This window comes from Dryas octopetala, chromosome 5, assembly GCF_963921425.1.
Source record: "Dryas octopetala chromosome 5, drDryOcto1.1, whole genome shotgun sequence".
In the NCBI taxonomy this organism is placed as follows: Eukaryota; Viridiplantae; Streptophyta; class Magnoliopsida; order Rosales; family Rosaceae; genus Dryas; species Dryas octopetala.
In genome coordinates this window covers 4,478,078-4,494,712 of record NC_141370.1, presented here as the reverse complement: position 1 = coordinate 4,494,712, position 16,635 = coordinate 4,478,078, and the positions used below count along the sequence as shown (strand labels likewise).

At 34.8% G+C, this 16,635-nt stretch overlaps 1 protein-coding gene across 1 annotated transcript; it reads left to right on the top strand.

The window, feature by feature from the left end:
• The first annotated feature begins 5,375 nt into the window (after positions 1–5,375).
• Positions 5,376–16,015, top strand: UVR8 (Regulator of chromosome condensation (RCC1) family protein). Its single transcript, XM_086244778.1, has 12 exons — positions 5,376–5,691; positions 5,892–6,078; positions 6,577–6,723; positions 7,946–8,027; positions 8,802–8,957; positions 9,589–9,762; positions 12,314–12,385; positions 12,708–12,779; positions 12,925–13,043; positions 14,626–14,711; positions 14,790–14,842; positions 15,398–16,015. Exons 1-12 carry the CDS (start codon positions 5,589–5,591, stop codon positions 15,482–15,484), a joined length of 1,338 nt encoding a protein of 445 aa, XP_086100904.1. The 5' UTR covers positions 5,376–5,588; the 3' UTR covers positions 15,485–16,015.
• Positions 16,016–16,635: the final 620 nt, after the last annotated feature.

Here is a 16,635-nt window from a genome sequence, read left to right as displayed (position 1 = left end):
AAGAATGAGCTAATCCAATTTATGAATTTGAGATGTTAATAGTTGTGCTTTTATATTCAAATGTACTAATAAGAATTTGAATAACAATTATTACTTATCATGCATACTTTATTATGACATGCATGAGCATTGAAATTATTAGATTGTTGATACTAATGAATTTCAAGTGTTTTAACCTCTAATTTGAGATGAAGGGTCATGTTTTGATTGACCTTGGGTTCGATCCTCTAAACCACTAGTGAGATATTAACCTAGTTGTACTATGTGTTTGATTAAGGATGTTACGTTTTGATCACATGCTTTCTAGCCTTTGAGGATCAAATTTGAAGACGTCTTGTTATTTGCCTCCTACATTATTTAGTAGGGATTTGCGGGGGTAGTTGATAAAGAAACAATTATCGATTAGGTTTAATTATTTTGAATTGTTGCAAGTATTGGTTTTGCTTCTTCGAGCCCATGGTACACTTGCATACATGAATTACATGCACATAATTTATCATGTGACATATTGAATATTTATGTACATGCATCATAATGTTATTAATATAAGATGTGATTAAATGTCTAATGCTAACATATTTATAGTACTATGATTGAAATGCTACTGAGTGGTTAGCATATATTGATTGTTAGTAACCCTTGTTAGGGTTTATGGTTTCTGATTGTGTTTGAAAATAAATTGTTTAAATAAAATAATTTTATTGGAAAACTTTACTTCTGTACAACCTATGGAGTATGGACTCATGTGAAAAACATTTTTGGGTCAGTTGAGTAAAAGATCAGTTGTTTTGGTGATGCTCACCCCCACAATTATTGTTGCAGAGAATGTTGAGGAGAAGAGCGAAGGGGAAATGACAGTAGGCAATTTAGAAGACAGTTTGTTTTCTGTTTGAATTGTAAATTAACCATTTTTGTGAATTTAAATATTATTATATTTTTTCATTAGTTTTCTTTCACTGTTATTTCATTTATATGTTGCTAATTTTATCTCTGATCCAACTATGTTTCAAAACAAATGGCTTAACTTATTCTAAGGGTTTTGGGAATATAACACTTGATGAGTTGTAATCTTGAAATCCTTATAATAGGTGCTATGTAGTTTCCAAGACGTTACACCTAGTACATAAATAATTTGAGATCAATCATCTACTTCGTTGTGATGATATAACAAACTAGTGCTAATATCAAAGCATGTGTGCCCAATATGTGATCCATTAATCAGGAATATTCTAGGAAATAAGTGGAATAGGTCTCCTGATTCTAAAAATTTTAGAATGCTATCTTATACCTTAATTTTCATGGACATTACATGCATTATGCAAAATAAGTCATATACTATTATTGTGACGCATGAAATTCTTCATTACCCTTATAATTAAATAATTAAGTATTTACTAAAATTTAAAATAAATTGGCTTTTAAGGCATACATCTATTTCCTTGAAGCACAAGCTGGTTTTTTGGGGTTTGAGCTCCATTACATCACTCGAGGGTGGCCCTTGTTTCATGTTGCTCTGATTCCTTACTTTTCATGCAAGGAGTCAACCATGGTCTCATATTTTGTGCGCCTTACTTTTTTGACTTGGTCTCAACTCATTTTTAGACTCACTTGATCGAGTTATTTCCCCCCATATTTATTATATTTGTATTATTAATACTAAATTATATTACAATAGAGTATTATTACAAATACTACAATTAATAGTTTGAGTACCAAATTATATTACTAAATATTATTATTACAATTTTCCACGTAGCCAACACCCAAGAAAAACTAGGTATCCCCATAGCACATTCTTCTTGTGTCAAGCCATTGAAATTTCACCCGCCATTTCTTGAATACGATTGAACAAGTTAGGTATGCTCACAAATCAGTTGATCTTACTACAAGAAGAAACCAACCTTTTATTAGATTTGTGTTTGAACCAAAATTTTGCCCATAGGCTAAAATATATTTAGGTTGCATTCTGACAGTTATAGTGAGTTTGGGTTGAGATCATATAATAGAATCCTTGTGTGGCCTGGATTAAAATGTATTTAGGCCGTGATTTCAGGCTGTCAGGCCGCAATCTTAGGCCGTCACTAAGTTTAAGCCACGATTTTAGGGTCGAGTTACAACACTCAAGCCGCCATTAAATTTGGGCTGCAATTTCAGGTCGAGTTCTAATACTCAGGCCATCACTAAATTTAGGCCGTAGCCCGACGGCCAAATAGAGTCAGAAAATGGGATTTTAGATAATTTTTATAATTATCTTGATTCAAGCTAGTTTAGGCCGACCTTTTTCGGCTAAATTAAGAAGTTAATTAATATTTAGGTTGAATGTGCTTACGGTCATCGACCACATGGATGGCCGTATATGCATATCAACCTCACCTAATTGATGGCTGTAGACAAACTTGATTGTGGCCAAGCTATTCCAACTGAGCAAGCGAGCAACCTATGTTGACAATGAAGTTTCGACCGCAGTCTGTAGAAGTGATTCAAGAGTATCATGAAAGTCCATTCAGTGCCCAAGGACAATGAGCCATGGCCGACATCCTAATTATGAGCTTCCATATTTATTACCAAGATTGTACTCAGAATTTAATGTCAAAGATTTTATCTCCAAGCCCATCATGGGAAGAGTTTGGATATTTCTTAGAGACCAAGTGAAGATAAGGATCTTATCTCATCAAATCTCTGAGAGTCTTTGAGGCCAAGTAATGGCCCGGCCCAATAGGGTTGTCATTGAACCCTATAAATACAAGTAGTTGGAGAAGCACAAGAAGAAGAAAACCCCTAAAAAAATCAATCAATCAACAAGATTATCACCAAATATCATTCAAGCTTTTCAATCTTCCTAGTTATCATAATTTAGTTTTAGTTTCACTTTAATTTGTAATAGTTGTTCTTGAGGTATTGAAGTTAATCCCATGATTAAGCTCATGAACTTATTAGGATTTTAGTTTTTATTTTCAAGTAGTTTGTAGATTGTTCTTGAGGAGATCTCATAGTTTTCCTCAAGGGTTTAGTGGTTTCAGAATGTTTGGTTTTTCAATGGATTTCTTAGTATTAATATGAGTATGATCTTTAATTTGCATATCGTTAACTATGTTTATTTTCCGCACGAAATTAGTTTTATTGCTTTCTTTATCGCTTTCGTAGTTTAGAATAGTGTTAGATTTTTGCACTTTTATTGTTCACACTCGTATTCTTTCTATTAAATCTTTAGAATTACCTTTGTTTTTATTGCACTTTTACTTTTCCTGCATCTACTTGTTTATTTTACTTTTTATTTTCATCAAATTCACATCCATCATCCATACATCCATAATCACCCACTAAATCACTTATATTTCATCACGCCCTCTCAAAAGTCCTTGCATCATCAAGGCAGTGAGAACCTTTGCGACCGATATCTCGTTCCTTCCTCGGTCCACAATCATTTGATCGAAAGTTAGATTTACGCACAAAATTTACAATTGTAAGCTCAGTATGCAGTCACGTATTGGCATGTCCAACGCATACAAGAAGGACACAGTTTCCTTGATCCGCGGCCTAGTCGACACGTGGCCGTAGAGATTTTGAGGCAAACAATTTGAAAAAAGGATTTAGTGACTCACTATATGTATGTTATTTTCAAACTCAATCATACTTACCACAAATCTATCATACCCAACAATCTTCTACTTGGGTTTGCATGTCCATAATGTTTTTTGTTAGGGCAATTTCTTTTTAATTAGCCTTATTTCTCTTTAGTCTGCATAATTCGCTAATTTTTTAGCAAGGAATTAAAATGACGATAATGAGTATAGATCTTTTTATGGCAGGAAATGAGGTCTTATTGATAAAGGTTTATTACACAAACACCCGCTGAAGTTTTTCGTGTTTTCACATACACCACCTAAAGTTTCAAAAATTACAGCGAGACCCCATGAGGTTTTAAATCGTTTTCACATAACCTCTTATGTTAAAATTTCGTCCAAAAATATCTCCAAATGACAAATTTAACCTTAAGGTTCATTTACACTAAAACCCCCCCGAGGTTTATCATATTTTCACAAAACCCTCCAAGGTTTTAGCCTTTTTTATGTTACCCCTTAGTCACAAACATAAGTATACAATCTTGTAAATACTAAAATAATATTTTATGAAGTAAAAATAATGTTTCTCAATAATAATATATATATTTTTTACATATTAAAAGATATTGTTTTTGAAATTAAACTATTGCAATTTATTTGTCTTAATATATATATTTATGAACATATGAATTATTTTTCTAGAATATCACAATCAAATAAATGAGTTTTTTTTCGACAATAATTATTTATACATGAAATAAATGGATTATTTAGCAAATAATTGAATTAAAATAAAAGAAACACTTATTTTAAAATTTAGCAATATTTCCATACAAGCAAAATAAGATTTAGCAATATTTTAAAATTTAAAAATCGGTAACTTTTTTTCAAGATGTAGGTTATTTTGGTATTTTACCATTTTTGTCATACTTGTTTATGATTAAAGGCTTATGTGAGAATGTGTTGAAACTTAGGAACTCTTTTGTAAATGAGTTAAAACCTCTTGTGGTGTTTGTGTAAATTTTGAAATCTTAGGGGGTTATGTGAAAACATGATAAACCTCAGAGGGTGTGTATGTAAATAACAATAAGGTGAAACTTGTCATTTAGAAATGTTTTTATGATGACGTCATCAATTTTTTTGACAAAATTTTAACAGAAGAGATTATATGAAAACAGTTTAAAACCTCAGGAGGTCTCGTTGTAATTTTTGAAACTTTAAGAGGTATATGTGAAAACATTAAAAACCTCAGAAGGTGTTTGTGTAATTAACTTTATTGATAATATGAAAATTTGAGAGGGCTTTGGGGGGAGTAATGTAGCTTTAGACTCGAGAATGATATTTTTATCCCACATGACAAAATTGGTTTAGAAACTTAAAAAAAAAAAAAAAAAGTTGGAGTATTAAATCAAGGAAAATTTTCAAGTGCGGACATTTGCACTTGGATCGGAACGATTAAATCAAAATTTGGATACCAAATTTATAAAAAAAAAAAAAAAAAACATAAGAAAAAACTTAAAATATATATTTTATATTTAATCTGAAAAATTTATGAAATTACACTTAAAAAATTCTGACAAAGGCGATGAAGAGAGAAAAACAAAAAAAAAAGTCATGTGGTGGAAAATACAAGAAATGGGTGGTTTAGGGAGGGTCCCTCCGCAATGAATGCCGTTGTTTCCGCATTATTTCACAGTCAGCTTTTCCGTAATCCCTGCAAAGTCCCACCCTCCACTATAAATACTAATTAGGGGGTTAACAGTGGGTGTGTTGTACGTTGTACAGTTACTTGTACTATAGTAGAGCCAGGGAGGCAGCCATAGGTACAGTGAAGCGTGAAGAGCACATGGCCTTTCGGGCCTATCTCCATCGCTATAAATACCGGAGAGCCCCACACTACTCCTCCTCCACCTCCTTTATTGCTTGTCAAACTTCTCACTTGTTCTCCACACACCCATTTGAATATCCACCCCTTTTCTCATTTTTGTCACGTGTCCTTTCGCCTTTACTCTCGATCTTTCTCTCATGGCGGAGGAGCTAGCGAGTGAAGTCGTCACTGCTCCTACTGCTCCAATTCGTCGCGTCCTCCTCATCTCCGCTGGTGCCAGTCACTCTGTTGCTCTTCTCTGTAAGCTTCTTCTTTCTCTCTCTTCTGCTAATTTTGCTTCCATTTGTGCATATATATGCTAATGGCGTTTGAGTTGATTGCTTTAGATTCAGTCCAGTTGCTAGTTATTGTTTTTGAAAGCATCTTTAGTCTCACATTGCAAATCTTATATGTGTATATGTTGATGGGACATATAATGATTTTGTTCCATTAATGTAAAGCTGGAGATGTTGTATGTTCTTGGGGACGAGGAGAGGATGGACAGTTAGGCCATGGTGATGCTGAAGATCGACTTTCACCTACACATTTGAGTGCATTGGATGGCCATGAAATAGTATCTGTTACATGTGGAGCTGATCATACAACTGCTTACTCTGACTCACTTTTGGAAGTCTATAGTTGGGGATGGTCTGTTCTTTCTCTTCCAACTCTATCTTTTGAATTTTTTTGTTTCATATTTCGGCTTTTCTTAAAACTTCATCATACACTATCTTTTGAGAACTACAGCAATTATTATTATTTTTTCAATCATCTGTTTTTCACATTGATATGAACATCTTCAACCACATTTTCTAGGCACCAGTGTTCAAATTCCCATTTCTGTTTTGTTTCACTCTTTCTATCTTTTTTTTTTTTTTTTGGAATAGTTGATTCATGCCATAATTGTTATTTACACATCATTTGGATGATTTTGTTCATTACTAATGGAAATGTAAGTAAGTTCTGTGTTATTTATGGTTTTGAGGTTGAATAAATCTTATGGAGCAATGAGAGGTGTGAACAGAAGTTTTATTGTAATTAATGTTGGCTATATGCATTTGTATTGTAATAAGGGCCTCATCCAGTTAAGTGTTTGCTTGCTTTCTTGTAGCTTCATAAGTATCTAGTGTTTTACTAATTTTCCAGGGGTGACTTTGGGAGGTTGGGTCATGGTAACTCTAGTGACTTGTTTACACCTCAGCCAATAAAGGCATTACATAGTGTGAGGATAAGGCAAATTGCTTGTGGGGACAGCCATTGTTTGGCAGTAACGATGGAAGGTGAGGTGCAAAGGTTAGTTGTCTTCGGTAAACTCTCTTCCCCTCCTCTCCTCCCTCTCTTAATTTTATTGTTTGAACAGTAACTTGACTTTTAAGTTAAAATGTCGATAAAAGATTGATTCAACCCAAAAGTGGTTGCCTTGAATTTTGATATTAAGGCATCTCCTATACAGTATATCTCTCTGTCCCCGTTTCCTTTATCTTTTCCACACCTTTTGAGCCGGAGAAAAATCATCCAAGTGTTATACAGATACCTAATGAAATGAATGGAGTAAAATAAGGTTGTTTAGGAACTAGTAGCACCACCTGGAACACCCCCAACCCCAACAGTGCCAAACATGCTATTTAATCTTGAGGGCTACTATTTGAACACCCCTCTTCCTCTCACTACACACCCCTTTTTCTTTTTGATTTATTCAGTTTCTCAATACACACCCGTAAAATTCTTAAAATATCTTCATTACACAAGAAAAAAAAAAACCAAAACCCAGCACAGCCCCTTACCCCACTGCCTTCCGCCACTGTTTCCGGTGGGTTGAACCGCCGGTGACAGTGGCGGCGGGCGGTGGGGTTGGGGTCGGGACTGGTGGTGGCTAGGTGGGTTGCCCTTTATGGTCATTTGGGTTTGGGCTAAAATTGTATTTCACTAAATAAAAGAAAGGGGTGTGTAATGAGAGAAAAATGGGTGTTCATATAGCAATTCTCTTAATCTGGAACCACTCCCATTTGCTATGCTCAATTGGCTGAGTAAAGCTTGATTGCCAAATTGAATAACTTTTCACTCTATTAATTGAGCTCCTATTCTAGGTAATTAAGTGATTGATCATATGATGGCATAAATAACCACGTCACACATTTTAGTTAGAGAAACATAAGATAATTTCTTGAAAATACAGGCTCCTTTATTGTCTAGCTGGCTTCCCATGCTACACTGATAAATGAAAGTACATGCTTTTTGATAACACAATAGTTTTTATTTACTATGTCGTATTGGATCTAGCTTCAGTTTTTATGTACCAGAACAATACTGACTAAACTATCTTGTAAATTAATATGCCCCAATGCCCTGCTGTGGAAAATTATAACTCAGCTAAATTACTTACCTTTTTGGTAGTAATTTAGCTGACCATGGTGGGTAGCAGTTGTGTTTTATCATGTTTTGACAATTTTATTCCAAAAACTAGGGGATGAGTTTTTTAATTTTTCATTTATTTTTGGTACGCATTTGGTTGAAGTTGGGGGCGAAATCAAAACGGTCAGCTTGGTCTTGGTACCACAGAGGACTCTCTTGTGCCACAGAAGATTCAAGCATTTCAGGTATTGTAGGTTACACCGTTCTTTTTAACGCATTCACTTTGATGATCCTCCACTCTTGCCTATGTTTGTATTAATATCAAAGCTGACATTGAATGATATACATTATGCAATCTTTATTGTTAATGATGTCATTCCCATGAGGGTAGATACTAGAGTCCATGAAAGTTTCAGAAACATCAGGTGAGAGATATGCTTTTGTAATCAGAGTATTGAATATGCAATGACTACTGAAAGTATACCAAACCAAACCTTTCGTCCAAAGAAAATTGGGAAAGCATAGAGAGCACATAAGTCAAGCAGATTCAGCCAAAAAAAGCACTAGATTGCTTCTTCTTAATGTTGATGAGTTATATCTTTAAAAATTCCTAAGTGCATTAATGTGGGTCGTATTATTCATGTGCCAGTGGCTCTATAAAAGGGCTATTTTGTAATCTTTGAAATTAAGTGAATGGTGAAAGAAATCTTGTTGTGTGTGAAGCACAAGTTGACTTGGAGTGATTCCAAGCCACCTTCGGTGAGATGCTAAAGGCCAGTGTGAAGCCGGAATTTTTCTATTTTGTATTGGAGTGATTCCAATACACGTTTGGTGCAATGCCAAAGACTGGAATGAGTCCGGATCTCTCTCTTCTCTTCCCACTCTTACTATCATCCTACATCATTAATGCTTATGTATCCTACAAAAAATAAAACAAAGAACTTTACTATTTGTTATTTTGGTTTATGCATACCTCCTTGAAATGGTTTAGGCAGTGACTTTCTTGTATGTTGTTGCAGGGAGAACCTATCAAAATGGTTGCTGCTGGTGCTGAACATACTGCTGCTGTCACAGAAGATGGGTCACTTTATGGATGGGGCTGGGGCCGATATGGCAACTTGGGCCTAGGTGACAGAAATGATCGCTTAGTCCCGGAGAAGGTTTCTATTGTTAATGTATGTTAAAATTCTGGTATTTTTTACTTCATTCTATTTGTAGCCATCTTCTACAGGATTGAGTACTGACAAATTCTTTTCTTTTTTTTTGTGATGAGAAACAAAATATTATTAGCAGTAAATTAGTACCAAAAAAAATGGAAATTATTAAGCATTCCTGAATGAAATGAATGACCCATCAATTAAAATAAGGAATCACAAATATGAGAGAGGAGCTTAAATTTGGTGATGCTAAGTAAAGAAAAATGGCCAAGGTAAAATTCTGGTGGGGTAGATTAAAAAAGACACAAAAAATTGGACATTAAAGCAAAAAACTTGTTAAGTCCTTTTCACCCTGCTTTAGGACTCAGTTAATGAAGTCCTCATGTGATGATTTTGTTCTGAACCCTCACAGGTTATAGTTGTAGGTTAATTAATTTGTTTATTTATTTTTAATAAGCTCCTCTCATCATTTGATTGAAAAAAAAACAATCCTCATTATTTGATTGGAAAAAAAAAAAAGATTCCTCAGTGCTTTTGATGCTAGATTCTTATATGCCATTATCTTTCAAATTTTACTTGGTCCAAATCCCTCTATTGCCTTTGCTTCTTGATTGCATTAAACATCAACTTGCTACTTTAAAAAATGCAGAGTGAGAAGATGGTTATGGTTGCATGCGGATGGCGGCACACAATATCTGTTTCCTCATCAGGTCAATTGTACACATATGGGTGGAGCAAATATGGTCAACTAGGACATGGCGATTTTGACGATCACCTTGTTCCTCACAAGCTAGAAGCCTTGAGTGACAAATTTATTTCTGAGGTGATCTCTTAGCTTTTACATTGAAACATACTGTTTTCCTTATTTAATTTAAAGATGTAAGGGATTTTGATACTAGTTTTGAGTTACAAGTTTCCTGCCTTGTCAAAATTAACTTGATATGCATTGTTTGCTCATCTCTTTTGGAGTCCAATGGTTGTCTATCATGGTATCAAAACCCTAATTTCATGAGGTTTGAGTTCGAAATCTATCATCTCCATTCCCCAAGAATTTGTTAATTTGCAAGTTATATGGTGGGGCTGCATCTATATTTTAGTCTCTGTCTGCCTCTCTATGTGCAGTTCAAAACTGTACATGAGGGAGGGTGTTAATTGTATATATGATGTTTGGCTCATTCCCTAACTACTTATGCTTTTGGGGTCCACTGGTTGTCTAATAGTGAATCTAACAAAAAAATAATTAAAAATGAAAAAAAAAAAAAAAACTGTTGGAAACATTTCTTCAGAGATGGATTCTGGCTTTGAATAAATTTCAGATGAGTCATATTCTTTTATGTCCATTTGGTGAATTGTATAGAATACTCAGGTATATAATACATTTGTCGTACACGTGGTTGGCATAAACATGTATCAATTATTTCAAAGGGCATCTAGTCAATTGAGTTGACATCTTTGCTCATTTACGGATTGTGGGTTCTTCTATATGGTCAGTATTTAAGGATGTGGTATGCCTGTAAACACATTTTCCTTTGATTGCCTCTCGAATATGCAGATTCTGTGTTACGTTACATATGCCTTGCAAGACAACTCATTAGAAATTATTATATTACTTGCTAAACAATTTTGATGACATTGGAGGTGCAAATAATTTTTTTAAATTGACCTCTTGAATTTTATCATTCTAAAATCTAGTTTTGATCAGAGTTGAATGGTGTCCGTATCAAAATTTGCAACACTGGCAGTTCTGTATTATAGGGTCATACTGCAAGAACGAGCTAAATAAACATATATAGAATGAAGGGTAACGGAATGGTTTGGACAGCAGGACTTGATTGATTGGAAATTAAATCTGTAGGATGCCTTTGTAAATTAACACATTTCCTCAGTATTATAGTTTCATAAGAAATAGATAATTAGGAAAGAGGTAACTGTTCTGCTGTAGAAGATATTCCATTTTGCTTTTGATTCATTTGGGATCCAATGGGTCTTTTGGCCACACAATGAGAGGTAACCATCTCCCATCACATAAACCCTCCAACCTTGATGAAGGTGGGAATCAACTCCATGTCCTTCTACCACAACAAGAGACTTTGCCAGCTGGTTTAGATGGCATCTACATCGGAGATATTCTTTTCATGAGCTTCCTTCTGTTTTGTATCACAACCTAGCAGAATACCCTGTGTAGTTTGCAGATCAAGAGATAAAGTGACCATGTACCATTCCAACATTCTGACCTTTTCCAAATAAGAAAAGCAAAGCAATACCAAGGAATTCTAGTGGGAAATAGGCTATTGGAGACTGCCAAAAGATTTCCTTTTATTTATCTTCATCATCTTTTTGGTAGGCTCAAGCCTGCACTTCATTAACTGTCAAACCTTCAGTAGGGTTTGTTTCGCAGAATGGGATTTGAGGAATCCCATACCCATATCCATTACCATTCCAAGAGCTTTTAGAAATCCCTGTAATGCAGCATTCTCATTTGATGTGATAAAAATTTGTTGGTTTACCACTATTCACAAAAGCTTAAGCTATTATGATGTGGGCCAACAATTGTTTTTTGTATTCTAACACTCCTCACGTGTGGGTCTCTCTCCATTAGAGCCCAACATGGGGAATTCAACTTATATTGGGATGATGTAATTACAGGGATTCTATCTCCTGCTTTAATACCGTGATAAAGTTTGTTGGTTTACCACTATTCTCAAAAGCTTAAGCTAATAGGATGTGGGCCAACAATTGTTTTTATATTCTAACTAATGCAGGAATCAAGTATAGAATATAATAAATAAGACCATCCAAGTTCCAAGCACCACATGAAGAGTCTTTATAATTAATAGATGCAATTAACGCATTTAATTTAGGTCCATTGTTTTGGAGTCCTATTTTCATTGTTATGAGTCTCTTTATGTTCGCTGATCAATCTATTAGTTGTCATAAGTTATGTCTTTTAGAATTCCTAATTGCAATAACTTGGGGTCTTTTAATGATTCTTGTACTAATGGCTCTATGAAAGGGCTACTTTGTAAAATTAGATAGTGGTGAAAGAAGTCAAAGTTTCTGCTTGTGTGTGAAGCACCTCTGGTGTGATGACAAAGAGCGGAGTGAGTCCGGATCTCTCTTCTCTTCCTTACTCTTACTATTGTCCTCAATCACTAACATTCGGAAAGGTTGTGAGTAGAAATGGTATCATTAGGATACCAAATCAATTTTATTGTCATGATCATTATTATAAAGTTGAAACTAGGACATGGGAATGGGAAACTGATCTCCTCTTTCGGTAATGCAAACTTTCTTTATACCAATTAGATATGATGGATGTAATTGTTACTTTTTAGTCCTTTGTGTTAAAACTTTCTTGGCTTGAATCTTACCAGACAGCAGGCGGTTGGAGGCATACTATGGCACTCACATCTGATGGAAAACTTTATGGCTGGGGTTGGAATAAGGTTGTTGGTTTCTGTTCCCTTAATTTTCACCTTTAACTAATTTTTCTGGTTCATGAATAATTATTGCTTAGATGAAAATGGGCCTTGCAAAATGTTTTTGGTATAATTTTGCATTATTTTTCTCACCAAACATAAACTCAAATTCATACAACTCAGTAGATGCCTTTTTTTTCTTTATATTTTCTGTTGGCCATTGGAAACTTTTATTACCTTTTTATTTCCCTCCTTTTAAGCTTCTACTTGTTTACTTTGTCTTATTAGCAATTAATTTTCCTCATTTCCCTTCTGTTTAGTTATTTACCATTTTCTATTTCATGTACAGTTTGGACAAGTTGGCGTTGGTGACAATGTTGATCACTGTTCCCCTGTGCAAGTTAAATTTCCCCATGAGCAGGTACATTCTTATTACTGTAGCTCCCAAAAATTGGTTAAGATAGGCCATGACATTGACATTCAGTTTTGTAGAGATTATCTTCCTTTGACTTCTGATATGAGAGAATTGTTTTATGTTCTAATGGTTTGCATCTTGCACTTGGCAGAAAGTAGTTCAAATATCTTGTGGATGGAGACACACACTTGCTGTTACTGAAAAACAAAATGTGTTTTCGTGGGGGAGAGGTACAAATGGACAGCTTGGGCATGGGGAATCAGTTGACCGGTAATTTACATCTGGATAAATGAATGTTTCTTCACCATGTTAGAATATAAGATAATTGTTAGACCACATCCTAATAGTTTAATCTTTTCGGAAAAATGGTAAAGCAACAAACTTTACCAATCTAATTGTCACTGTGCTCTTTTTCTTTGATGCATGCATAAGAAGTTGCAGGTTTGTGAGTTTTATAAATGTTTTGATAACTTATAGGTTCCTGAATTACCACATTTAGCAGCCAATAAATTGGCACTATGTGAGATATATACACACACACACACACACATATATATATATATATATAGAGAGAGAGAGAGAGAGAGAGAGAGAGAGAGAGAGAGAGAGAGAGAGAGAGAGAGATAAATTCCCCTTAAAAAATGGGTCATGTGCATGGCACATAATGAATTTTGACAGAAAATCAAATAGAATGGATGGTAGGGACCACGTTAACACACAAAAAAAGAAGTTCCAAGGGATAATGTGAGTCAATATTTTTTAGAGGCAAAGTGCCAAATGGGTCAAAGTTTAGGGGGTGCAGATGTAATTTTCCCTAGTTTAAATCTATAAGAGGGCTATTAGAAAGCATGCTTTAACGTAAGTGTTGGTGTGATCCATAGCCATATAATCAAGGGTTCTTTATAAGATATTATGAAGTTCTCCAGAAGAAATAGGAAGCTGTTATGAAGTTTGTCCAATGACATGCCTTCCTTTTGTGCCTCATTCAATGAGCATAATCCTTCAATTCTTGATTATTTGAAAAAATAAATAGTGATTATAAATCCATATCCATACAATCAAGGGTTCTTTATAAGATCTTATGAAGTTCTCCAGAAGAAGTAGGAAGCTGTTATGCAGTTTGTCCAATGACATGCCTTCCTTTTGCCTCATTCGATGAGCAGATCCTTCAATTCTTAATTATTTGTTCCAGGAAGAATCTAGGATCAATCTTTGTTGCAGTAATAATCTTGGTCCTGCTTATTCTTATTTGTTTCTGATAATTGTCATTCATTTTTGTATCCTAGATAGATGAAAATAGACATGGATACTATTACCAATCCAACGATGTAAACAAACGCAAGTACTGGTCTGGTAATTATGGTAACAGATGCCCAAAGGGAGCGCAGCAAAGGGAGGGCATCTGTTACTAGTGATTTCAGGGGTGTATATTTGTCCGATATAGTTCTAGATTGGAGGGCAGCACTTAGATAGATGGATTTTGCTTTATGAGGCATAAGCCTCTATGTTTTTCTTTTTGATCTTTTCTCTTAAATAATGGATATCTTGTCCATTGCGTGCATTGCTCTGAGTTTTGATCAATAAAAAGTATCTTTCTTCTCAAAAAAATTATGGTAGCGGTATGTAGTGGTTCTTGCTTGTGAATTAAGATTTCTCTTTTCAGTAGTCATATCTTGCAAGCATGAGTCTAAGCATGCCCTATTTGGGTTCATCCAGGTTGAGTTAGGCTATTTTTCATGTTACTTCCTGCTTTGCTTTCACTCTCTTTTGTTGTGAAACTGAAACTAGATTCGATCAAACATTTTTTTTCATTCTGAAGTCTCAAACTGATGATGTACATTTTGGACTGAAGGAATGTTCCGAAGATTATAGAGTCTTTGAGTGTTGATGGATCTAGCGGGCAGCAGATAGAATCTTCAAAAGTTGATCCATCATTAGGTGCTGTATTCCCTCATTTCCTTGAAAAGTGCTTTATTGCTATTCTTTTTGCATTTATTTTCTGTTTCCCTTGAACAGGGAGAACTTGGGTGTCACCATCAGAGAGATATGCAGTTGTTCCTGATGAAACTGTAAGTTTGTGCCCCCATAAGTCTTTGCCACCCAAGTGCATAAGCGAACAAAAAGCTAAGGGCATGTTTGGTTCTACATTCAAAAACAGTTTTTTATGTTTAGAATCATGAAAAAAGTGCAAAAGCCAAGTGCAGAAAGTTGCAGCTGAACGAGTTTCCAAAAACTGTTTGCCCAACAATTTTCAGAAAATATCTATCTGTTCAGTTTTTAATTCAAAAATTATGAAATTATTAAACAACTGGAAACTACCATTTTAAAATCTTTTATTTTTATTTTTTAAACTGCATTTAAAAACAGTTTTTGGAATTTCAGCCAAACTTGCCCTACAATTATACCATTAGAACCTTTTAGGTTTGTACAAAGTATTTTGACAAAGAAACTGCCAATGTTTTATGCAGTTATTATTTGTGAAGAGGTTCTCTACTTTTAATACTTGTTTTCTCCTAAAAAAGTTGTTTGTTTTGTTCTGTTTTTTTTATACTCTTTTAGTGGGGTGAAATGGACCGATACCTTTAGCTTGATAAACTTGATAATTGACTTGGTTGATTCTGCAGGTCCGAGGTCAAACATCTGTTTCAGGCAAGGGAAATGGAAATGATGTAAGTGTTCCGGAAACCGATGTTAAACGCATACGGTTTTGACTCTCTGGGAAGACACTTGAACATAAGCTTCATGAACAAGACTTGTCCTCCGGGCTGCTAAATTACTGCAATGCATGTGCCCTCATCTCCCCTGGTTGTAAATCCATTCCACCTTTGGAAACACAATGCATGTCTTCCAACTTCTATGAATGTAGACAGAATGCCAAACCCTTGTTGGCTTTAACTATTTTTTCTTTTTTGGGAAGCATCCTACTGTTATGGGTTTCCACTTACAAGATTTTGCTTATATTACGTTATTATTGAGGTCCTTTTAAGAAAAGTAAGGTATTTGTCTCTTGCCAAACAGTTTTGCGTGTTATGTTGTCAGTTTGATATGTCAAGCCCACAATGTTAGAATGCTCTTGCTCTGGGTTTTGTTATTGTATCAACATTAGAGTCTGGCATGTTATGCTTCATGATTAGTGTGAACAAAAGCCCAGATGCATTGTCAAGATGTGAGCATTTGGGCATGGACGTATCTGGATCCATTTGATGCCATGATGCGATTGAGAAGGTTTAGTAAGCTTGTGATATGTAGCTTTATATTGGGGTCATGATTAAACTCTTAAGCAGACTTGACTCATGGGGTAGTAAGGTACATGTTTAAACTAGTTTGGTCTTGGTTTAGTGCTAGCTCAATGTCGTAGAGAAGCTTCACTAGTTACATTTTTTTGGTTACACTAGTTAGTTACATTCTGCAAAAGAAACAGATTTTATTGACTTATAAATTTAATTTTCATATTTTTGAGGGGCAAAAGTTAAACTCGGGAAAAACTGAGGGTAACGAAGCAAAATAGTGGGATATCAATGCATTAATTACCCGAAGTTAACTATGGTTAGCTCACCGGGCCAAAGAAAAAAAACACTATGGTTAGCTCATATAATATATGTGATCTTTAGAGGACGGTAGTAAACTAGTAAAGGAAGAAATGTTCTTTTTTTTTTTTTTTTTGCCACTGTTATGGAAGAAATGTTCACCTAATAGATTTAAGGGAAAAGTTTAGCAAAATGACTTTAACTATATTTTTGTCGCAGTTGAAGATGCATTTAATTTGTTCCAATTAAGGACTATAACTTTTTATTTAGCTCAATTAAGGTTTTTTCGTCAAACATTGATCACATGCTAAGCACGTGACCAGTGACCAATTTTA